This window comes from Phascolarctos cinereus, unplaced genomic scaffold, assembly GCF_003287225.1.
Source record: "Phascolarctos cinereus isolate Bilbo 61053 unplaced genomic scaffold, phaCin_HiC Scaffold_5;HRSCAF=322, whole genome shotgun sequence".
NCBI lineage: Eukaryota > Metazoa > Chordata > Mammalia > Diprotodontia > Phascolarctidae > Phascolarctos > Phascolarctos cinereus.
Genome location: NW_027555958.1, coordinates 237,024,141 through 237,049,045, shown reverse-complemented (window position 1 = coordinate 237,049,045; position 24,905 = coordinate 237,024,141). Strand labels below are relative to the sequence as shown.

At 37.1% G+C, this 24,905-nt stretch overlaps 1 protein-coding gene across 1 annotated transcript in view; it reads left to right on the top strand.

Moving 5' to 3' along the window:
• DNAH8 (dynein axonemal heavy chain 8) overlaps positions 1–24,905 on the top strand; it is a 419,266-nt gene that overhangs the window by 138,353 nt on the left and 256,008 nt on the right. Inside the window, 3 exon segments of the mRNA XM_078155390.1 lie at positions 1,465–1,661; positions 3,600–3,726; positions 24,515–24,750. Coding sequence (XP_078011516.1) covers positions 1,465–1,661; positions 3,600–3,726; positions 24,515–24,750 — 560 coding nt within the window.

Below are 24,905 nucleotides of genomic sequence, written 5' to 3'. Positions count from 1 at the left end.
TCATCATGTTAGCTTTCCTTCCCAGCTTCATGTCATCTGAAAATTTGATACTCATATCACCTTTTTCTTTATCAAAGTCATTGATTAAAATTCTTAACAACTTGAGGTCAAGCTCTAAGAGGGACAGGAGGATCTGTCAAATGAAGGCCCAACACCAGGAAGCATGGACATGTGATGAATCTGTTTCTGGAAGTTTGTGATGATGTGGAATGGAGGTGCCTGGCTTTCCACTTCAGAGGCATTTGTTGATATTTTTCTTCTGCTTGCCACATGGTAAAGAAAAGACCTCTTGGCTGGTTGCTGGGTCAGAACTTAGTGTGCATACAGAAAATGCTAATTGGCCAGATTAGACTCTTTTTCTTGCCAGTGGTGAAGGCAAGGACTGCTATAAGCTTCCAGGAGGGGAAAGACCACTTCCCAGTGGTCATATATGGTCATATGATCAGGAGTATAGCACAGTGCCTGTCTGTCTCTGTCATATCTGTCCTTTCCTCTTCTTCAGTGAAGGGGTGATGGAGATATATACACCCTTTAAAATGATGCACATTCTGCAATGATGGTTAAAGTATGTACTTAATTAATCCCAACTTGTTGCTTGCAGCATCCTACTAGAATTTTGGGAAGGCTGGAATTAGTTCGAATCAATGTTGATACTCCAGTGAGTATTGGAGGGTCTAGAATACTCATTCCATTTCATGGTGGAAGCAGAAGGAAAATAAAAATTGAATGGTCCTCTCACTGTCATCATTCCATCCTTTGATCTGTGTCTTGTCTTCCACAGAACTTTTAAAAAACATCCTTTTTTGTCCTCAGTGTTCGTTGTCAGCTTAATTTCATTCTAGGCATTAGCATTTTTGGTTTTAGGCTCAGATCATAATACTATCTTGTTTTGTTCTAAGGAAAGTGTTTTGGAAACTTTGGTCAAGAAGCTTATAGTCTAAATGGAGAAACAAATTACACGCACAAATACACACATATAATAGATAATAAATATCAGAATTTAGAGCAAGAAGCAATCATCATGGGTTGAGATGGCCAGAGAAGGCTTTATAAAGGAGGTAGTAAGAAAGATACATATTTGAAAATATTGGGAGTTACTCCTTAGTCTTTTTTATGGTAATAGCAATTCTTTTAACTTTTCCTTATTCTGTCTTTTAATAGTTTTTATTTCAGTTATTTTCTGGCCTTTTAATTTCTCCATTTTTAAGCTATAGAGACTGTACACCATACTCTAAAAAGTTAATATTTGATGTTGAGAATAGCACATATATGGTTGTTAAGTACCTGGAGCTGGAGGATATAAGTAAAGTATAAGTGTAAAAAGTAAATAAAGTAAAGAATATAAGTAAAGTGAATGTTAAATATAACCATTAAAATAGACTAACATGTTTAATTAGGGAAACTAAAGGTTAAACATTTTATAATGTAATAATTTGTTTGCTGTTTGAAATATGTATTTTCTAGAGTCCTTTGAAGAAATCATTCCTTCAAGGAAGCTCAAAAATTTTTATCCTGGTGTTGCGGAACACAAAGATATTGCTAAATTGGTCCTGCTGCTTTCTTCTTCAGTAAATTCTTTAAGGAAAGCAGCTGCTGAAGCACTGTTGGAGTTTCAAAAATATAAAGCTCTTTGGACAGAGGACCGAGATGCTAAAGTTAAGGTATAGTTTCACTGCTTTGTTTACAAATGTTTTTCATGGGGCTTAGCTTGCATTCTCTTTGCTTGTATCCCACTGGTGGGAATGATGCCAAGGAAAGATGACACCCAAGGTCCCTTCGTGCTGTCAGGGTATGTTGTATTGTTTGAGGCTTGGCTTACACGTCTTTACACCCATGATCCTATAGTCAGAAAAGTATTTCATCATGCAAGCTTTCCTCATAAGTCATTTCACATTAGTGTTTCTCAAAACTAGGGAAAGTTTTTGGAACTTCCCATGATACCTCCTGCTTGTGGCTGTGCAGCCCAATTGTACATCCTCTGTCAGTGCATTAAGCATTGCCATGGTATCACTGAGGGTGTTCCAGGCTGAGTGGATCCATCATTTCAGCTCCTTAAATTGCTCAGCCATAACCAGAGTTTTAGAATTAGATTCAGGAAGATTGAGACTTAAAGCTCACCGCCTGCACATTTACTAGCTCTATAACGCTAGATAAGTCATTTAGCCTGTCCAACACTCTATTTCCTTGTTTATAAAATAGGAATAATAATACCTGTAGTACCTACCTCACAGAGCTGGCTGGAGACTCCACAACGATAAAGCAGGTCAAATATTCTTCAGACTTAAGACATAGAGAGAGATAGGGGCTAGACCTGTGATTTCACTGGTTTAGTGAAATTTCTTTGGTGAAGAAAATGTTTCTACCAATGCAAGTCAGCACTTTCTCTGAACCTTAGAGTCACCTGAAGTACTGAAAAGCTAAGTGAATTACCTGGGGCTATAAAGTCAGTATGCATCAGAGGTAAAACTTCATCCAAATTTGGGAGTCTCCAAGGCCAGAGCTTTATCTGCTATGCCATGCTGCTTCTCATTTGTAAACTTTAAAGTGCTATATAAATGTCATTGTTATTGCTGCTGTTATTGCTATTTTCTGTCAGCATTAAGCTCTAATAGTGGATCTACTAGTGAAATGAATGCCCTTTCATCTGGCGGCAGGTTCTCTAAGAACCGGTAAATGGGTGCACCTTATTGCTGGTTATCATTTCTGTATATCTAGTTGTGTAGTTTATTGAAGCCGTTCAGTATATTGACGGTGAGTGTAAACACTCCTATTCAGTTTGATTGTCTAGCGGGACAAAAGGATCTGAAGAATGTTGCCCATCCCTTTCTATGAAGAGAAAGAAAACAAGCATTTATTAAATGCTTACTATGTGCCATGCACAATTCTAAGTGCTTTACAAATTTTAACCTAATTTCATTCTCATAGCAACCCTGGGAAGTAGGTGCTGTTATTATCCCCACTCTGTAATTGAGGAAACTGAAACAAAGAGAGATAAAGTAACTACACAGCTAGTAAGTGTCTGAGGCTGGATTTGAACCCAGTCTTCCTGACTTTAGCCTGTCCTCTATTCACAATGCCACTGGGTACTTATATGAGTGCCCCATGTGTTATCCCGGATCAGGGCCTTTCGGTCACTGGCTTTAGAGACGTGGTTTTCTTTTCATCTTTATACATGAGAAAGCAGGGGCCTGTTTTGGGGCTTGCTGGTTTCCATGTGGCATAGAGAGTTGGTAGTTGTCAGAGGGTGCTCTTGTATTAGCATATTCACAGGTAGTTCACAGTTTGTTATGAAGTTTTGCTCACTTGAGACTAGGCAGTATAAAAGCTGAAACTACTGAACTATCACAACTTTCTCCACCAACTCTGTCAAGGATACTTTCTTCTTTTTTGGATAATTTAATGTGATAACACATACTTAGAGGTATTGACACATCTGTTATTTCACTTATGTTGGTACTTCCTCCATGGATTCGGAGTTCATTACCCTGAAAACACATATATGTAAGGATTTGAATACAAATATCATTATTAAAAGGAATCATTGAGATTTGTAACTGATAAGACTTAAAATATTTAACAACTGTTCAAATTACACACAGGAATTTTTGGCTAGCAATCCTTCTCTGACAGAAATCAGAGCAGAAATTCTTCATTATGCTACATTTGAACAAGAGATCGAAGAGTTGAAGCCTACTATTGTTGTGGGAGCACTGGAATTACATACAGGTATTTCCTTATTACATAAAACATAGGATCAGTTAGTTATTAGTAGTTACTGTAATATGTATTATGAATGACAGATATTTTTAAAGCATAAGTGTTATTCTAGTGCCTATGTAGAACACAGCTTGATTCTTTAATTTAACTTAGGTTAGAATAAATCCATAGACAAAAAAGTCTGTATAGGTTTATATAATACTTGGGGGAAGGGGGAGGGGAGAAGAATCATTTAATAATGAATCAGGTGTATTATTATTATGAAAAACCAACCATCTAATTCCTTGTTAAATCTCCTGTGTAAACCTTGGAATGGTAAAAAGTTGTATGGTAACATAATGAACCATAACTACAAAAAATAACACACTCACCAGGGATAATTGGACTCCTATCCCAGTCCCACTAAACCTACTAGTATTCTTGCTGTTGGTTGGCCTGGTCTACAGGAGCAGATCTTGCTCGACTACACCATATGTAACACAGGAGCCACTGGAGTTTTTTGGACTCCAGCCTCTAACAAGTTCAGTCTTGATCTGGGCAGCCAGAATGAGAGGAAGACAGCTTTGGAGGGGTTACATAATAATTTATTCTTACTATTCTATCTCAATGGGTTCCTGATAATGGGAGCACCAACACCTACAGGACCCCCTAATTGCCCTTCTCTCAGGGGCAGGCAAGAATATAGGAGTACAACCCCTACAGGTTCCCCTAAGCCTTGATGAAGGCCGATGAAGGCACACACAGCATTTCAGCTAGTGCACTCCCCCATAAGCCTTAATGGGGCCTGGTTGAGGCAAACACACGTGCATTCTTTTATGCATGCTCCAAATCCCCACTCACTGACCAGTGCCCTCTTGATTTATAGAGAAGGCAATTTGCCAACCTTAAGCTCACAGGTTAACTTTAGCAATATCATCTTGACCTAGCATAGCACAAGTGTAGTAAATGTCACATTAAGTCATCCCTGTATCTCACTGCATAGTAGCAGTAAAAGTTGTTTTCAATCATGATGGTGGGGAATTACATCTAGCATCCTGGAAACTGTTATCTAAAAAAGAATAACAAAATCCTCCTTACTTAAAACAGCTAAAGTTACTTACTGCCTAGGAAGACCCCTCCTCACATGGTTCATGCGTACCCAGATTAATTTGTATGAGAGCCTGATCCCAAGTGGGGATTACAGGCTTTTTCTTGCATTCTTGTATTTTTCTTGTATTCTCTAATTATGCCCCTAATGCTGAAGTTTTAGGAAAACCTTAAGTAAACCTGAAGTATGGCTCATATCTAGAATATCATCTTCTAGATTCCCTTCTAGAAAGGCACTCCATGTATAAAATAGGTCAGGTATGGGAGAGTATTTATATCTTCTACCACACACATATACAAAAATGCATAAAATACAAAAAAAAGCTCATGCTAATACAAAATGCCATACACATAAAACAAATACAGTAAGCCATGACACATTATGCTCTCCCCACAAAAAAGAGACAACTATGTGAGGACTGCTGAATAGATATGTCACTTTCATTTCAGTGGCAGGCTTTCTGAGCAGTTCATTTTATACAGATTTTCTGGCCAACCAGGTATGATTCTTTAGTTCCTTCAGGGCCAGGATCCTCTTTCCTGCTCTTAGTCATCTTTGCTTCCAAAAAGAATCATAGTAGAGGGTGCCTTTCCTTCAGGGCAGCTAGCCTGATTGAGAGATCTAGAAACTCTTGAACTCCAGAAGAAGCCACCAGGCTGGAAAAGTCAACTTCTCAGCATATTTATGCTCAGAGAAAGAATCAGAAACAGAAGAATTAGATAGAAAAATGAGATTTAGTCTCAGACTCACCTAGATAAGTACATATTAATGATTACCATGTGCTTAATAGCCTCTATAGCTATTAGGTTGGAAGAAGAGGAAAAACCATCTCTTCACCTTGCTTAAGTCTAAGTAAGAGCTTGTATTTGCTGTGTCCCGAAAGAGGCCTCCTCAAAAGATATTAGAAAACATTTGTTTCCTGCCCACAAAGTTTGGCTCTCTTTGCTCGATCACCAATAATCTTAAAAGCCCTCTCCACCTTTGAACCACAAGCTTTTAGAGCTGAATGTACTTTAACAAGGAGCCATAACATATGTCCCACTAGAAGAAAGGGCCAAGTTCCTTGGGAAACGCTGCCATTTAATTCCTCCACTATACGTTCCTCTCAGTTAAATTTTTGTTGCTTCCACTAATGTTCTGAAATACTTTGTTTTGGTGACTATAGCTTTTTAGTATAGTTTGAGGTCTGGTACTATTAAATACTGATACTACTCTTTCAAATTTTTTTTTCATTGGTTTCCTTCATATTTTTGATCTTTGTTCCTCCTGATGAATTTTGTTATTTTTTTTCTAGCTCTATAAAGTAATTCTTTGGTAGTTTGATTGGAATGGCACTGAATAAGTAAATTAATTTAGGTAGCATTGTATCTTTTATTATATTGGCTCCGCCTACCCATGAGCAGTTAATATTTCTCTAATAAATGATTAGAGATGTCTTTGTGTAAAGAGTGTTTTGTAATTGTGTTCATATAGTTCTTTTGTGTGTATTGGCAGGTAGGCTAACAAGTATTTTATATGTCTGTAGTTATTTTAAATGGAATTACTCTTTCTATTTCTTCCTGCTGAGTTTTATTGGTAATTTACAGAAATTGTGATGATTTGTGTGGGTTTATTTTATTTCTTGCAACTTTGCTAAAGTAGTGTTAATTGTTTCGATCAATTTTTTAGTTGACTCTGGGGTTCTCTAAGTAGACCATCATAACATGGAAAAGTCATAGTTTTGTTTCCTTGTTGCCTATGCTTATTCCTTCACTTTTTTTTCTTGTCATTGCTATAGCTAGCACAGTATTGAATGGTAATGGTGACAATAGCTATGCTTCCTTCACGTTTGATTTTATTAGAAAGGCTTCTAGCAGATATGATTGACGTCTGGAGAAAATTGAATGGGAGATAGAAGGGAATATACCTTTTTCTCAGCAGTACGTGGCACCTACACAAAAATTGACCATGTGCCAGGGCCTAAAATCCTCACAATCCAGTGCAGAAAGGCAGAAATATTAAATGCATCCTTTTAAAATCATTATGCAATAAAAATTATATGTAATAAAGGGCCATGGAAAGACAGACTAAAAATTAATTGGAAACGAAATAATCTAATCCTAAAGTATGAGTGGATCAAAAAACAAATCATAGGAACAATTGGTAACTTCATCCAAGAGAATGACAATAATGAAACAATGTACCAAAGCTTATGGGATGTAGCAAAAGTGGCTGTTAGGGGACGTAGATATCTGTATAAATATAGAGAATAAAATATAGAGAAAGAAGAGATTAATGAATTGGGCATGCAACTAAAAAAAAGCTAGAAGAAGAACAAATTAAAAATTCCCAATTAGATACCAAATTAGAAATTCTGGAAACCAAAGGAGAGTTTAGAATATGGAATATAGAGAATATAGAAAGGCTTCTAGTTATCCCCATTATAGATAATGCTTGTTCTTGGTTTTAGATAAATACTACTTATCATTTTAATGAAAGCTTCATTTATTCCTGGAATTTCTAATGTTTTTAATAAGAATGGATATATTTTTATCAAAAGCTTTTTTGGCATTTATTGAAATAATCATTTTTTTGTTTTTGTTATTAATATGATATGATTATTCTTATAGTTTTCCTAACATTGAACCAGCCATTCATTTTTGGTGTAAATCCAGCCTGGTGATAGTGTATGATTTTTGTGATATATTGTTGGAATGTCCTTTTTAGTATTTTATTTAAATTTTTTGTATCAGTATTCTTTAGGGAAATTGGACTAGAATTTTCTTTCTCTGTTTTGACTTTCTCTGGTTTAGGTATCAAGACCATATTTCAGTCATAGAAAGATTTTGGTAGGACTCTTTTGCCTATTTTTTTTTCAGTTTATGTATTATTAGAATCAATTGTTATCTAAATGTTTGGTGGAATTCTTTTAAATCCATCTGGTCCTGGGAATGTTTTCTTAGGGAACTTATTTGTGGCTTATTCAATTTCTTTTTCTTGTTTGTTTGTTTGTTTGGCTAGGCAATGGGGTGAAGTATCTTGCCCAGGGTCACACAGCTAGTAAATGTCAAGTGTCTGAAGTCAGATTTGAACTCAGGTCCTCCTGACTCCAGGGCTGGTGCTCTATCCACTGTGCCACCTGGCTGCCCCAATTTCTTTTTCTAAGATGGAGTAATTTAAGTATTCTTTTTCATGTTCTGTTAATGTGGGAAATTTATATTTTTGTAAATATTTATCCATTTCATTTGGATTGTCAATTTTATTCACATGTATAGTTGGATAAAATAGCTCCTATTAATTTCTTTTAATTCCTCTTAATTAGTTTTGAATTAACTTTTTTTCATTTTTGATATTGGTAATTTGAATAGGATCATCGGTGGAGTTCTAGGGACAGAATTGCAGTGGAGGTCTGGAGTCTTCTCTATTCTCTTTGCTTGGGGAAAATTTATTCCCTGATTTTCTGTAGTGAGTAAAATTCTTTAGTAAATCTTAAGTATAGAGAGTATACTGTGGCCACACCCTCCCAGTGTTAGCCCAGCTGTATCTTTTCCTCAGGGTTCTAGGGGGTGTCTCTTCTCTGATAATATTGGCTCAGGTCCACAGATGTGTTCTGCCCCACTGTCAGCCACTGGTGAATGACTAGCATCCCAGTCCCATTTAACCAATTATCATTAATTAGCTTTTACAAAGTTAAAAAATCTAACAAGATAGAAGTACATACATTTTCCCCAAATGCTTTAGTGCCATGCTCTCCCTTATTCCATCTTAGGCTCACTCTTAGTATAATTTCTACATAATTTTGGTTCCACTGAGTTGGCATCCAAATTTGGCATTACTTCCTGGTCAGTCTTCTTCTCAGCTACTGCTGGGCTAAGTCCTTAAGTTCACTCAGGAAGATTATTACTTATTCCTCATAGCTACAAAATATGACATGAACTCACATTCCTGGAATTTTGGGCCCGGGGCACCTCCCAGGATCCTGGAGGCTCACTCTTCTGACCTTTCATAACTCACAAGTGAGAGTCTCCAGGTTGATTTTCTTCATAAAATGAACAAAAGTCAAGGCACAGGACCAAGGCCTATTTTAATTAGGCCACATGTTGGCCTCAGAGGAGAAGGCCAAAGATCTCTCCTGTTTTCAGAAATCTTTGATGACATCAGTTGAGTCAGATTGAGAGCAGAGATATCTACCAATTCAGACCAGCCAAAAAGAATAATCAGCAATCTAATCGATAAGAGCCAATGTCTTTTGAAAGCTGGCTACGTGGCCAATTGAAAAAGCTTCATGTGATTAGCAGACCAGAAAACAATTCTAGAATGTCTGCATGCCCTCTAGAGTCTCTCCAAGGCATTTCCATTACTCCTCATCAGGATTCTCCTAGAAGTGTGCTCCTCAGCCTCCTCCATGTGAGGAGGTACATCAAAGATACTCAACCTGTGGGTCAGGCTCCTGTCTCAGAAACTTTGTCTTGTCTCATATAACAATAACAACAAACCTATATTTTCTGTATTTTAATTCAAATTCTATATTTTGATTTTAGTAAGTAATGAAAAAGATGCATATCAGTGAATATGATTAAACATCATACTGTCTTTGTGGTTTTTTTGCTCTCCTCTCCCCCAATCCCCCTGTGATCTTTTCCCTTAACTCTATTTTCTCTTTGTGGACTGCCTGCTTTGGCAGTTATCCCCCACTGAATTCCACTGAATAAACATTTATTATGCATTTACTACGTACAAGATATTGTGCTAGGCACTGGAAAAATTTTTTTTTAATGTAAAACAGTCCCTGTCCTCAAGGACCTTACATTATACTTGAAGGAGTGGGCAAGGAGAGTTGGGAGTCAACATTTACGCAGATAAGTAAACATAAAATCAGTACAGAAGGCTGGAGTTCAAGCCTGGTTCTCTCACTTCATTTCGCCTCTGTGTAACTAGTTTCCTCATCTGTTAAACTGAGGCAATTGGACCTAGGCAGGTAGGGGGCTCAATCTATAAAGCATTGGGCTTGGAGTTAGGAAGACCTAAATGTGTGTCCTGCCTCAACACTAGCCATATGACCCTGGGCAAGCCATTGAACCTCTTTGAACCTGTTTCTTCATCTGTAAAGTGGAAATAATAATAGCACCTACTGCCAGTGCTTTATAAGTGTAGACTATTGTTATTGTTGTTATTATTTGATATCTACTGTCTCTTCCAGCTCTAGTAGCTTATAAATATGGTTATCCAGATTACATGATGTTTCTTTAAAAAAAGCAGTTCAATTCTTCCTTTTTTATTAAGGTGAGCCCTTACAGCATATCATCTCAGGTGCATAAGATAGGAATTTATATTTGCCCATTTTACTTTTGCCTCCTGGATTCCCTAATGACTGTGTTTCTTCTTGGACATTCTAGAAAACCATGCTGCCAACATAAAATTTGTACTCCAGCATATCCTTCAGAATGTAAACTCACTGATAGTAGAGATTATTTCATGCTTTGTATGTGTATTCCAGGGTCTAGCATAGACATGACACAGAGTAGACATTTCATAAATGTTTGTTGATTAATTGATTGATCTCTGATAACAGAGATAATTATTAATATATACTTTTTTTCTCCCTCTAAGTATATCCTGTCAGGGACGGTTGGAATGGGTGTGCTTAAGAACCTGGTAGGGTTGTAATGGTGTTACTGTAATAACATGCTACTAGTTTCTAGGCAGCCTTTAACCCTACATAGGGCCCACTTCCTTCTGAGGTAAATAGCCTTTGCCTGGGATATGCATAAGTTGATAACCTTGTACAGAATTCTTCCACTTAAGCACAAAAGCAAACAAATCTCCTTGATAAAGAAGATTGTTAAAACCACTTTACTAATTGATAAACATAATTCTCAAGGGAAAAAACAGTTCTCTTTGGTGACCTACTTCTAAGTGAATAAAACCTAGCCCAAAGTAGTTCAGAAAGGTAAGAACTAAAATTACTAGTAGTTTTACTTTTATGAGAAAACATAAATTGAACCATTGATTATTGAAACCATAGTTTTCAAATGTTACAATGTCTCATGTGATACTAATAATTTAGAAGCTCTTTTTAAAAGAACTATTTGGAAGTTCATTTTCCTTAGCTCCCTTTTTATGTAATTATGAAATTAAGTCATTTTAAGCAAAGAACATACTGAAAATTAAATTTACATAAAAATGTTTATATATTTCTTCGAAGAGTTCTAATCAATTTGCTCTGCCTTTTTTTACTTCATACACACATTTTCATGTATTGACAAGGTTGTAATTTTCATTAACTGTATAGTATTCCATCAATTAATATGCCATAGTTTGCTTAACCCTGAAAGTTTGTTTTTAGAACCACCTTCTAATTTTCTGTATTTCTATATAATATATTCTATATTGCAAATTACTTAAATTTGTCAATGCTTATAGTTTGGTCAATAAATGATAAATTGTTCTGTGTAATTAGTTAGATTTTATTTGGAACCAGGTAATGATGAAGTACAGCAAGAGTTTAGTCAGAGAAATATAGAACATTATTGAAGTAGAGGATAGAATGCTAGACTTGGAGTCAGGAACACCTGTTTGAATCCTACCTCGACTTCTTTTAGAAACTGTGTAACTGGAGAAGTCAGTTAATCCTTCAACTTCAGTTTCTTCTTCTGTAAAATGGATAGAATAATAGGACCTACCTTATAGGTAAATGAGACAATGTATGTAAAAACACTTTGCTAACTGTAAAGCATTTTATGAATTTAAGCTATTCTTACTAATCAGGCAAAACAAGCATTTATTAAGTGCCTATTATGTATCAGGCACTTAATGAGAACTGGGTATACAAAGAATGACAAAAACAGTCCTTTCAAGGAGCTCACATTCTAATAGAGAGACAATATTCAAACAAGTATGTATAATATTATTGTTATTACTATTTATCAAGGTCCCACAAGATAAAAATGAAGTTTAACTCTTGTTCCCTTCCTTTTTCTGTGCTAAGTATATTTCTTAAAAAAAACAAACTGGGAAAGCTTTAGCTGTTTTTCTGTGTTATTCTCATTTCACTAAAGTAAAAAGAATGGAATTAGCTACACAGGAAACACTTGAGGATGATTTAAAAAAATAGAACTTAAAAATCAGTGGCATTTAAAGGATCTTAAGTTCTCCAGTGGTCTGTTTCCTTATTTTTTTAAAAAGAATAATAATGGTAGCTCTCATGCCCCACTCTCAGAATTTTCCATCTCATGCTATGCATTTATCTTTCTATTTGTATATAATCTTAATGTTATTTAGTGTTATAAGTATATTTATATATATATACATATATTTGTGCAATAATAATTGTCTTTCAATATTAGTATATTCAGTTTTATTGTAAGTACCCAAATGAAAAGAACTAAATTTGTAACTCACTTTGTACAATGTCTAGCAGAGTTGGTTGCCCCACCTCAAAATTACTTTGTGTATATTTATTTGTGTAGATGTGGTTGCCACCGAGTAGAATTAAACTCTGTGAGGGCAGTGAATGTTTCATTATCATTAGCACCTAGGGTGATGCCTGGCATGTAGTAAGTACTCAATATATACTTGCTGAAGTAGGAGTTGGAAAACCACAGCATTTAAACTTAAGATAGTCAAGATCACCCAATCTAACCTTTCATTTTTCAAGTAAAGAAAGCCCTTAGAGCTTAAGTGATTAGCCTGAATAAACTAATTAGTGACAAATCCAAGACTAGAACCCAGGCCTTCCAGTGTCCCTTCCAGCATTTCTTCCACATTATTCCAAGTAAGATGAGTCCTTTCTAATGTTCAGGAATAAATAAACCTCTTCTACCTTTGATCACATCCCCTGGCATCCTCTCAAGGGGTTTGCCCCATTAATCACCCATTCTCTCATGCTTCTTCAGTCTTTCCTCCACTTATATCTTGTGACATGCTCATTGCCCTCCTCAGTACTCTCCTGTACTAAATAACTTTTTTTTTTTCCACAAAGGAGATCTTTCTTTCTCTCTTTGAGTTCCTTGGGATGTAAGTCCAGCAGAAGGGTATGCATGACTTGTGCATATGTACATTTTCATCATTTTTTAAATCTTTTTTAAATTTTAGACTTAAATACTGAAACTTAAATCCATAATGTGAAAAGAAAAAGGAAATGTTATAAACTTAAATATTGAAATTTAAATATAGAGTAAGAAAAAAATGTTATGTGCACAGAAGAATGTAAGAGAGGATTCAAAATATGTAGCAATACATTTCAATTTCAAGAAAGCCTATATGATAAATACTTCATGTTGTGTTGAGAGATGTCCATCTTTTCTTTGATTCCTTGAAGATTTTCTTTTGTTCTCTGCTGTACATTTTTTACTTTGTTCTTTTTCCCTCTTCCTCCCCCTCCCCAGGATACAATTACAATTAAGTGTGGATATGTTTTTATATATATATATATATATATACATATACATACCTATATGCATATATACTCATACACGCACATATACACATATATACCTATATAAATATATGCTTTCCCTAACAGATTCTACTCCTAATCTTTATTTTTATGTTTGTATGTATCTCTTATTTCCTATCCCTCCTTATTCATCTATTTTACTTCTACCCACTACTTTGCCTTCCTATTACTTAACCTACACCCCCTCCAAAAATCACTCCCTTATCTTCCTATTCCCATAAATCTAAACACCCTTTTATATGCCCCTTTGACCTATTCCCTCACTCTCCCCTCTAAAGATCTCTCTCTTATCCTCTCCCTCCATGTCCTTAGTATTTTATTTCTTTCTAAATTTAGAAGACTTAGATATTATTCTAGACATTTATGTATGTTTACCCTCTTGAACTCATTCCCGATGAAAGTGGGTTTCCAGAACTAACAGCCCTCTTCCCCCATCTAATTCTTCTGTATTGGTGCTTCCTCTTGAACCTCATTTGTGTAAGATAATTACTCTTTTTAGCTGTTCCTGAATGGTTTTACTTCATGAAGTCATATCATGCTCAGGTCTACCCCAATATTTGTTATGAACTACCCAATTATGAACAGCAATCTTCAACATACATTTTACATACATAAAAGGTAAAGAATCTGTCTTTATTGAGTTCCTTGTAATTAGTCTTTGGTATGTACCTTATGTTTCTCTTGGCTCTTGTATGTCAGATCTTCTACTAAGTTCAGGTTTGTTTGTTGGTTTGTTTTAACAGAGTACTGAAAGTCTGATAATTCATTGTGTCCCTTTTTTTTCATTCATAATTATGCTTAGCTTTGCTGGGCATGATATTTTCATCTGGAAGCCCAGTTCTTTTGCTCTTTGATATATAATGTCCCAAGACTTACAGTCTTTTAGTGTCACCACTGCTAAGTCTTGTGTGATTTTAATGGTGGTACTGCCATAGATAATTTTTTTTTCTTGTTGCTCATAAAATTTTATCCTTGAGTTGGGGATTTCAGAATTTGACTATAATATTCCTGTGGGTTTTCCTCATAGAATCTCTTTCAGGTGGTGATAGGTGGATTTTTTCTATTTGTACTTTCCCCTCTTGTTCTAATGCTTCAGGACAATTTTCTTTAATTATTTCTTGTATTATTGTATCAAGATTTTTTTTTTTAATCTTAGCTTTCAGGTGGTCCAGTTATTCTTATGTTTTCTCTTCTTGATCTGTTCTCTAGATAAGTTGTTTTCTCTTATGAGATGTTTCACATTCTCTTTTATTTTTTCATTCTGTATTTTGTTTCATGTTTCTTGATCTCTTATAACTTTGCCAGTTTACCCTTGCCCAGTTCTGATTTTCTAGGAGTTGTTTTCTTTCTTAAGATTCTGGCTCTCCTTTTCTAATTAGTTGACCTTTCTTTTCATAATCTTCTTGTTTTTCTTGGATTGTTCTTTTTTTTTTTCCTTTAGTTTTTCCTCTGTCTCTTACCATTTAATTTTTAAAGTATTTTAAAAAATTTTCATTGAATTCTTTTTGATCACGTGACCATTTGACATTACTGTTTGGTGTAGAAGAGGGTTTCTTTGCTTCAGTATCTTCCTCTGAAGATGGACCCTGGTCTTCTCTATTCCCATAGTAATTTTCTATGATTGGATTCTTTTCCTTTGCCTGTGCATTTTTGGTAATAGTTTAATTTTTATAATCACCTCTATTCCTGAGGAATGAGGGATGATGCCTCTGGCCTCAGATCCTTCTTCAGTTCTCCCCTCTGACCTTCAACCTAAACCAAGATCTTCAGCCTTCTGTAAGTGCCCACAGCCAGTGTCCAGCCTTACTGCTTCTTCTGCACTCACTTGACATATGCTGCTTCCTTCTTGCCACTGGATGTGTCTCCACAGCACAGCTGGGTCTGGAGTTTGTTTTTTTTCTTGTTTGTTTGTTTTTTGGAGGCGGGGTTTGTTTGTTTGTTGCAGGGAGGGAGGTTTCAAGGCAGGTGGAAGTTTAATTCTGGAATTCTCTCTTTTTAAAAAATTTACTTATGTACTTTTAGTTTTCAGCATTCACTTCTATAAGCTTTTGAGTTTTAAATTTGCTTCGCTTCCCTCATTCCCTTCCTCTTCCCTAGACAGCATGCAGTCTGATATAGGTTGTACATATACATTCATATTGAGCATATTTTCATGGTAGTGATATTGTAAAGAAGAATTAGAACCACAAGAAAGAAGAAACAGAACAAAACAACAACCAAAAAAAAAAGAGAGAGAGAGAGAAAATAGTATGCTTTGATCTGCATTCTGACTCCATAGTTCTTTTTCTGGATGTGAACAGCATTTTCCATCAGGAGTCTTTCAGAGTTGTTTTAGATCCTTAGATCCTTGCATTGTTGAGAAGAGCCAAGTCTATGAAAGTTAGTCATTGCACAATGTGGCTGTTACTGTGTACAACGTTCTTCTGGTTCTGCTCACTTCACTCGGCATCAGTTCATTCAAGTCTTTCTAGGTTTTTCTGAAGTCTACCTGTTCATCATTTCTTATAGCACAATAATATTCCATTGCATTCATATACCACAACTTGCTCAGCCATTCCCCAATTGATGGGCATCCCCTCAATTTCCAATTCTTGTCCACCACAAAAAGAGCTGCTATAAATATTTTTATACATGTGGGTCTGTTTTCCATTTTAATGATCTCTTTGGGATACAGACCTAGAAGTGGTATTGCTAGGTCAAAGGGTATGCATAGTTTTATAGCCCATTGTGCGTAGTTCCAAATTGCTCTCCAGAATGGTTGGATCAGCTCACAACTCCACTAACAATGCATTAGTGTTCCATTTTTCCTTTATCTTCTCCAACATTTATAATTTTCCTTTTTTGTCACGTTAGCCAATCTGATAGGTGTGGTGTGGAACCTCAGAGTTTTTTTTTTTTGATTTACGTTTCTCTAATCAGTAGTGATTTAGAGAATTTTTTCATATGACTATAGATAACTTGAATTTCTTCATCTGAAAACTGCCTTTTCATGTCCTTTGCCCATTTATCAGTTGAGGAATAACTTTTTGTTCTTATAAATTTGACCCAGTTCTCTATATATTTTACAAATGAGGCCTTTATCAGGGACATTGGCTGTAAAAATTGTTTCCCAGCTTTCTGCTTCCATTCTAATCTTCGTTGCATTGACTTTGTTTATGTAGAACTTTTCAATTCAGTGTAATCAGCATAATCCATTTTGCATTTCATAATGTTCTCTATCTCTTGTTTGGTCATAAATTCTCCCCTTCTCCATACATCTGGCAGGTAAACTATTCTTTACCCTCCTGGTTTGCTTATAGTGTTAGCCTTTATATCTAAATCATGTACCCATTTTGGCTTTATCTTGGTATAGGGAGTAAGGTGTTGGTCTATGTCTAGTTTCTGCCATATCATTTTCCAGTTTTCCCAGCAGTTTTTGTTAAATAGTGAGTTCTTATCTAAGAAGCTGGAGTCTTTGGATTTATCAAACAGTAGATTACTATAGTCATTGACTATTGTGTCAACAAATCCTTTTATTCAGGGGATTTGTTCTGTGGAGTTTGGATTCAGCCAAAGGGCCTCACTTGAGGACCTAGAGGGCTATATGTGGCTTTGAGGTCTCATATTTCCCACTCCTGTACTAGATGGCCTCTTAGGTCTGTTCTATCTTCCATCACTTTCACTTCCAAACTTCTTGCAAGAGTGGTGTATACATGATGCCTCTCCTTTTTCACTATCTTGATTCCTTATTCCCTTGCAGCCTGGCCTCTAATATCATCACCTACTGGAACCTCTTTTAGAAGCTACCAATGGCCTAATCCAAAGGCCTTTTCTCAATCCATATTTACTCTGACTGGGGTGTTAAGGAAAGTCTAGTACTTCTGTTGCGAGGGCTACCAAGCCCTCTTTCTGGGCTTCTTTTCCACCTTTGGTGTCCACTTGCCACCTACTCTTCTTATTGGTGGCTCCCAGAAGCTGTAGCATGAACAGCCATACCCAATAAAACAGTTTTGGCAGTCAGCCTAAACCGGGTTGAGGATAACCAAGGGGTCTCAAACTCATTGGTGAATTACTGGATGTCTACCTTGAGCATATGAAGACTTCCCCAGTGGAATAGACAGATGTGAACAATTTGTTCCAACAAGCCATAAAGGTGGCAGAAACAGGCACTGTAAAGCACTTAGAGCTTGGTTAAACACTGAAGACACCAAGGTCATCCACTGTATCCCAAGCCATCACCAATTGTCTTGACTTTTGTCTTGCCACTGGACTCTGATGATTCTGGAAGAAAAAGTGAGGTGGCATGCAATCTGATACAGGCTTTACATATACATTCATATTAAGCATATTTTCACATGAGTGATGTTGTAAAGGAGAATTAGAACCAGTGGGAGGAACCATGAGAAAGAAGAAACAAAACAAAACACCAACCAAACCAAGAGAGCAAATAGTGTGCTTCCATCTGCCTTCAGAATCCACAGTTCTCTCTCTGGACGTGGGCAGCATTTTCCATCATGAGCCTTTTGGAGTTGTCTTAGATCCTTGCATGGCTGAGAAGAGCCAAGTCTATGAAAGTCAGTCATCGCACAGCGTGGCTGTTACTGTGTACAGTGTCCTCCTGGTTCTGCTCACTTCACTCAGCATCACCCAGAGACCTGGATCTGAGCAGCCTTTTTAAAGGATCACACTGCTCATCAGCTGCCGTGAGGAAGGGGCTTAAAAGGCACCCTAAAAATATCTGCTTCACCCTGTCCTGCTTACTGCAGCGGGCAGGGATCCTTCTTACAGATAAAACACAAAAAATGTACAAAAACTTTTGTGAAGATTCTATTTACCATTGGTACATGGAATGTGCGCATGATTATGGACAACACAAAATCTAGTAGACCTGAAAGATAAAATGCTGTAGTGAGAGAGCTCAGCAGATATCGCATCCATATAGCAACCCTGAGTGAAACAAAGCTGTCGAATGAAGGCCAGCATACTGTAGTCAGAGCTGAATACACTTTTTTCTGAAGTGGTCACTGTCATGAGGAGGGCCATGAAGCTGGTGTAGGTTTTGTAATCAAATCTTATCTAGTCAACAAGCTTGTATACCTCCTAAAGGGAGTGAATGAGACACTCATGCAATTGCCGCTTGCAAGAAAATACCATACTACCATCCTCAGTGTGTATGCTCCCACCGTGACAAATCCTGATGAGGTCAAAGAAAAAAATCTGCAAAGACCTGTAAACCCTAATGATTAGTGTGCCAAAAAAGGATAAGCTTGTAATTCTGGGTGACTTTATTGTCAGAATAGGCAGAGACTATCAGATGTGGCAGGGAGTCCTTAGGAGGAATGGATTCAGAAACAGCAACAGTCACTTACTGCTGATAACTTGTGTGTTTCATGACCTTCTCATCACCAACAATGTCTTCCATTTTCCTAAATGCAATAAAACTTCATGGATATACCCTCACAGAAAACATTAGCATGTAATAGATTATGCCGTTATGAGGAGAAGAGACAGACAAGATATGAGATGGACAAAGGCTATGTGTGGCACAGAATGTAGTATCAATCATGGACTTATCCTCTCTGAGCTAAACATTCACATTCAACAAACATGATGGCTGCTAGGCAAGATGACTAGCAGAAGACTTAATGTGAACAGATTAGATTGCTTCTCCATTTGTAAACAGTTTGTTGCTGACTTGGAGGGAAAGCCAAGCCAACACATGTGTGGTAATAGTGGAGCAGAAAAGGAGTGGGCAGCTTTCAGAGATGAGGTATACAGTATTGCTTTTACTCATCAGGGCCAGAACACTCACAAACATTAGAATCAGTTCAATGAAAATTATAGGAAATTCAGAAGTTACTAAATGAAAATGAGAACTCCACAGGATTTACCAGCAGGATAGTTCATCTGTCTCTAAGAAGGCAGCATCAGGTAAAGTGCAAGCAAAGCTTGGAGAGATGCAGGATTCCTGGCTTAGTAAGAAGGCAGATGAAATTCAGTTTTATATGATTGGTAACAATCTAAAGCACTTCTGTGATGCTCCGAAGGCTATTTGTAGGCCAAAGATCTATGGTGCATCTCAACTTCTCAGTGCTGATGGAACCACATTGATTATTGATAAAGATATTGATCCTGGAGAGATGAGCTGACATTTCCATAGTGTTCTGAATAGGCTGTCATCAAGCAATGCTGAAGCCATTGACTGTATAACTCAGGTTGAGGTCAATCCTTCTCTAGCCAAGCTTCCAACTGAAGAAGAGATTTTGAATGCTGTTAAGCTCCTCTGGTGTGGAAAAGTGCCTGGTGCTGATTCTATTCCAGGAGAGATTTACAAGGCAGGGTGTCCACTGCTGATACAAAAGCTGACAAGTCTTTCAGCTTATATGGTAAGAGGTTATCCCCTAGGGGTTCAAGGATCCCTTCATTTTCCAGGAAATAGGTTGTTCTGTGACAATCACAAGGTTTCCCTCTTAGTTGTTGCCAGCAAGATTCTTGCCAGCATCCTCCTTAATAGGCTGATCCTTCACCTGGGAGATGGTCATCTACCCAAGAGCCAGTGTGGTCTCAGAAAAGGTTGAGGAAGAGTCAGTTTGGTGTTTGTTGCCCAACAACTCTGTGAGAAATGCTAGGAGCAGACAGAAGTCTGTACACAACATTTGTTGATCTAATCAAGGCCTTTGATACCGTTAGTCAGAAAGCTTGTGGAAGATCATGGCAAAGGTTGGTTGCCTAGAGAAGTTCATCAGTATTGTACACCAGTTTCACAATGGCGTAGTTACATAGGTTCTGGATGATGGACAATGCTCACTTGCTTTCCCAGTCACTAATGGAGTGAAGCAGTGCTATGTGCTTGCCCTCGTGCTTTAGCATGATGTTTTCAGCAACGGTTTCAGACACCTTCAGACATCTCAGCCTCTGAGGCTGAGATGCAACAGAATATGAATTAATTTTCTGCCATTTGTGTTAATTTTGGCCAGACAGTTAACAGTAGGAAGGTAGAGATTCTCCACCAGCCAGCACTGCACCATCCATATCACTTCCAACAAATGGAGAAATTTTGAATGCTGTGGATAAGTTTGCTTACCTTGGCAGTATAGTTTCCCAAGATGTATACATAGATGATGAGGTTGACACACACATTGCCAAAGCTAGTTCATTGTTTGAGAGGCTCTGAAAGAAAGTGTGGGAGAGAAGAGGTTTTGGCTGGATACCAAACTGAAGGTCTACAGAGCCATTGTTCTATGAAGTTGTATGCCTGTGAAACCTGGACGGTATACCAGTGCCGTGCCAGGAAATTGAATCTATTCCATATGAGTTATCTTAGGAAGATTCTGAAGCTCACCTGGAAAGATAAGGTACCAGACACTGAGGTATCTTGAGCTGAACTATCAAGCATTCAAACTCTACTGCAAGAGAGTGCAACTCTGATGGGATGGCCACATTGTTTGAATGCCACCTGTATGTTTGCCTGAAGGACTCTTTTACAGAGAACTCACACAAGGCAAGTGATCCCACAGAGTTCAGAAGAAGTCATACAAGGGCACTCTCAAGTTCTCTCTGAGGAACTTTAGAATTGATTGTGAGATATGGGAACACTGGCATAGGGCTACCCAGCATGGCATGCCCACATCAAAGAAGGCATTGTTCTCCATGAGCAAAGAATTGCATTAGCTCAAAAGAAATACAAATTTAGAGATATCTCCATTCCAATATTCATATGGACTATTTATGCCTGACTTGTGGTAGAGCCTTCTGAGCTCATACTGGTCTGATCAGCCATGGTGAGACACATTGTACATTGACCTCAACCTAGTGAAGTCATTTTGAGCTTCTTCAAGTACGAAGGACAGCCACCACCATCTACTCTAATTTGTAGAATTTGATACTCCTGACCACCTCTCTTCTCTTTGTGTCTGTGACACCTCGTTTCCCCGGTTTCCTTCTTCTCTTAACAGTTCCTTTCTCTTTTTTGCTTTGAAGGCTAGTGTCTCTTTTTTGGTTCTTTTAGTACAACTATTTCCTGGACCCCTTTTTTCTCTTTCTGTATATACCCTTTACCTTGTGATATCATCCATTCCTATGGCTTCAGTCATCAATTTTATGCCAGTGATTCAAATTTACATGTCTAGCTTTGGCCTTTTCTCTCAAGTTTTAGACCTGCATTTCCAACTATCTGCTACACATCTCTATACTGATGGCCTGCTGGTACCTCTAAATTTGTATTTTTTTTCTTCAAAAACTTATATTTTTGAATTCCCTATTTTCCTATCAATATTAACACACTTACCTAGTCACTTCCACATTAAACTTGGTGTCATCTTTGTGTCTTCTTTTTCCCTTTATCTTCCACAGATAATATAAGTTTTCTAGTTTTTTTTTAATCTTCTCAATGTTTGTTACTTCTGGATCTTCTTTTCCATTAACACTATCAATACCATAGTTCAATCCTTTATTATCTCTCACCTGAATGATTCTAACAACCTCTCATTACAATAGAAAGCCTCCTTCCAGTCTTGTCTGTTTCTAACCTCTCCTTTATATATGTAACTATCAATAAATAGATAGATATAAAGGTATGCATATAATATACATAGATAACAACACAAAGGTACATGTGTGTACATACACACACATACATACACACATATATATACATATACACACATATTAATATATATGAACATATATTCAGTTTTTATATCACTTAACTGCTAAAAACCTATTACTTTCAGTTCATGGTCATTAGACTGTATTCAAGACTATATGGTCTTGCATCAGTCTGCCTTTCCAGCCTTATTCTCTGCTATAGCTGTCTGCTCCATTTGGGACATCCTTATCTGCCTGCTGACCCCTTGCCAGAATCACTGGGGCCTATGTCTATTGCCCCTAAGCAATGCCCCGGGGCCTGTGGTCTGTTCTGCTAGCTTCAACTGTTTACTCCTTGTGCTAGGACAGGACGACCATCTCTGTTATGGCCAGGACTCTTCTATCCTGGGCTGGGGCACCATTGCTGGAGGACTATACATTATTTTGCTATTACTGTTGGGGCCTAACTTTGAACTCCTATGCTGAGAAAAAGAAAGAACATAAGAAATTACAAAGTCAGAGATGCCTTTAGGCCAATGCATGTCTTCTCTTTCTCATATGTAAATAATAGTCATTTCTATTGGGATTGAAGAAATGTTCCTGGGGCCTGAGGTGTGTGATTTTCAGGGGCCCCTAATTGGAAGACAGAGAGAGAGAGAGAGAGAGAGAGAGAGAGAGAGAGAGAGAGAGAGAGAGAGAGAGAGAGAGAGAGAGAGAGAGAGAAATGGAGTTCATAGTTCACATTTGTGGAATTGAAAAGTTAGAAACTTAAAATGATGCAGCAACTTTGCTGGTCTTTTAGCTAATTAAGTGGTGGTAAAAGTGGAGTATCTGCCCATATTACAAATTCCAGAAATGTCTCTGGGCTCCTGAGGAGAAATTAGTATTGTTCTTTCAAGCATCACCTTCTTCCCCTGCTACTTCTCAAAGAATCACAACAAAATCCATGAAGCAAAATTGTTGGTCTCTTGAATTCCAATTTTAAAACAAAACAAAAAACTAAATTTCTTCCGCACAGTTGTTAGATGATCCTAAAATTCCAGGGCTCTGCGTTGGTTTGCATTATTTTATTGTTGGAGTCCTTATCACTATCCCTCAATGTCTGGCTATGTTTATAAACAATTATAGCACTGAGGACTGCTGGTTCAATTGCATTATCCTTTCCTAAAGCCATTCAAAACCAGTTTACACAAATATAGCTCCTTAAAGATGGGGGAGACTGTCAGGAGATATCCTCCTAGGCAGTTGGGTGAACACTATCATTAATAATGCAAAGGCACACTGAGCACAACTGCTTCTGATGAATTTGTCTTTTTCCAATGAAAGGAAAAAAAATCTCTTTTTTCCATCCCCCAAAATTCAATCTCTCTAGGCTACTTTGAAGATAAACTGTATTCTGAAGAGATCCCCTAATGGAATTTAGAGGAGGCTTAAATTATTAGGCTGGCCTAAAACAGTTTAACAATGATTATCTTCAAAGTATATTTCTTAAGGAAAAAGAGCATAAGTTATATCAATCCCTTCTTGCCAAATGGCAACAGGCAATTTATACTGGTACTCTTCCATGAGTGGAGGTGAGGGAGAAGAATGTCTCACAGTAAAAAAAAAAAATCACAACAACAAAAAACACCATTTCTAGCTGTATCGCTACCACAAGAATTATGCAGGCTAATCCATTGGCAGCTAGGTGATGCAGTGGATAGAGTGCCGGGCCTGGAGAGTAGGAAGACCTGACTTCAAATTTGGCTTCAGACACTTAATACTTTTGTGACCATGGGCAAGTTGCTTAACTGTTTGCCTCCTTTTCATCATCTGTAAAATGAACTAGAGAGGGTATGATAAGCCACCACTCTAGAATCTTTGCCAACGAAACTTCAAAAGGGGTCACAGAGTCACAGTAAAAAACTAGTAAACAACAACAACCACAATTCAGGCTTATCTACCTCTATCCAGTTGTTCTGGGCTGGGCCTGACTCAGCCTAGTTCTCTGATAGTTTAGGTTCAGTACATGTAACAGTTAACAAAATAGCCTTAGCAGAGAAGGATATTGAAAAAGGAGAGCTGAGAACACATAGACTTGATTCAGCTGAGCAAAGCAGTATAACATCAGGATCCACCAACCAACCATCAGAACCTCCTCTGGCTCCTTGTGAGTATTTTGTGCTCAGGCTATGTGCCAGTGACACTGACAGTCCTCTGAGCCAACTAAACCTTGATACCTTTTAAGGAAAAATTAGCCCAGCTTGCATGGGGGTGGGGTTAGGATATTTGTTCTTACCACAGTGTCGAATAATTTTTTGGTTAAATTCATTGACTGTGTAAGAAGCTTTAAAAACTGCTCTTTGATCATTTATTTTGATAGTGATATAGGAAGGTGTATTTTTTCAGGCTACTTATAATAATATCATTTAATTTATTTTTGCTATAGTTTACTATTACTGCATTACAATTCTCTTACTTCCCAAAACAGCAAAAGCTCCTTTCTCCTTATTCCTTAACTTGTTACCAAGTAGTATCATCACCCTTTCTAAATATTTAGATTACTAAAAATCTTACTTTAGAGATGTAAGTGTATAAATTAAAATAAAGGAAACACTAGCTACAATTTCTTTTTCTAGATGTTTATATAATGAAGGAAATGGGCTAAATAGATGTTTTCAGAAACATCAGTGTTAATCTATAGAGTATTTTTTCTTTGTCTTTATTAGGTCCAATGAAATTAGCTTTGTCAATTGAAGCTAAAGCATGGAAGATGTTACTCTGTCGGTATTTGAATGAAGAATACAAAAAGAAAATGACTGACATGATAACATTTATAAATGAATACTTAAAAAAATTATCTAGACCAATTCGTGACTTAGATGATGTCAGATTTGCAATGGAAGCCTTGACCAATATACGTGATAAAGAAATACAAATGGACATGACATTAGGACCTATTGAAGTAAGAAACTTAAATTTTTGAAATAATATTTTGAAAGTAACTCTAAAACTACAAGCTGAGTAGAGTCATCTCACACGAAAGCACTACACCTCAAATAACTCCCCAATGAAGACTAAAAGTAGACAAAGTTGAGAATGAATACCAGTTTAGGAGCA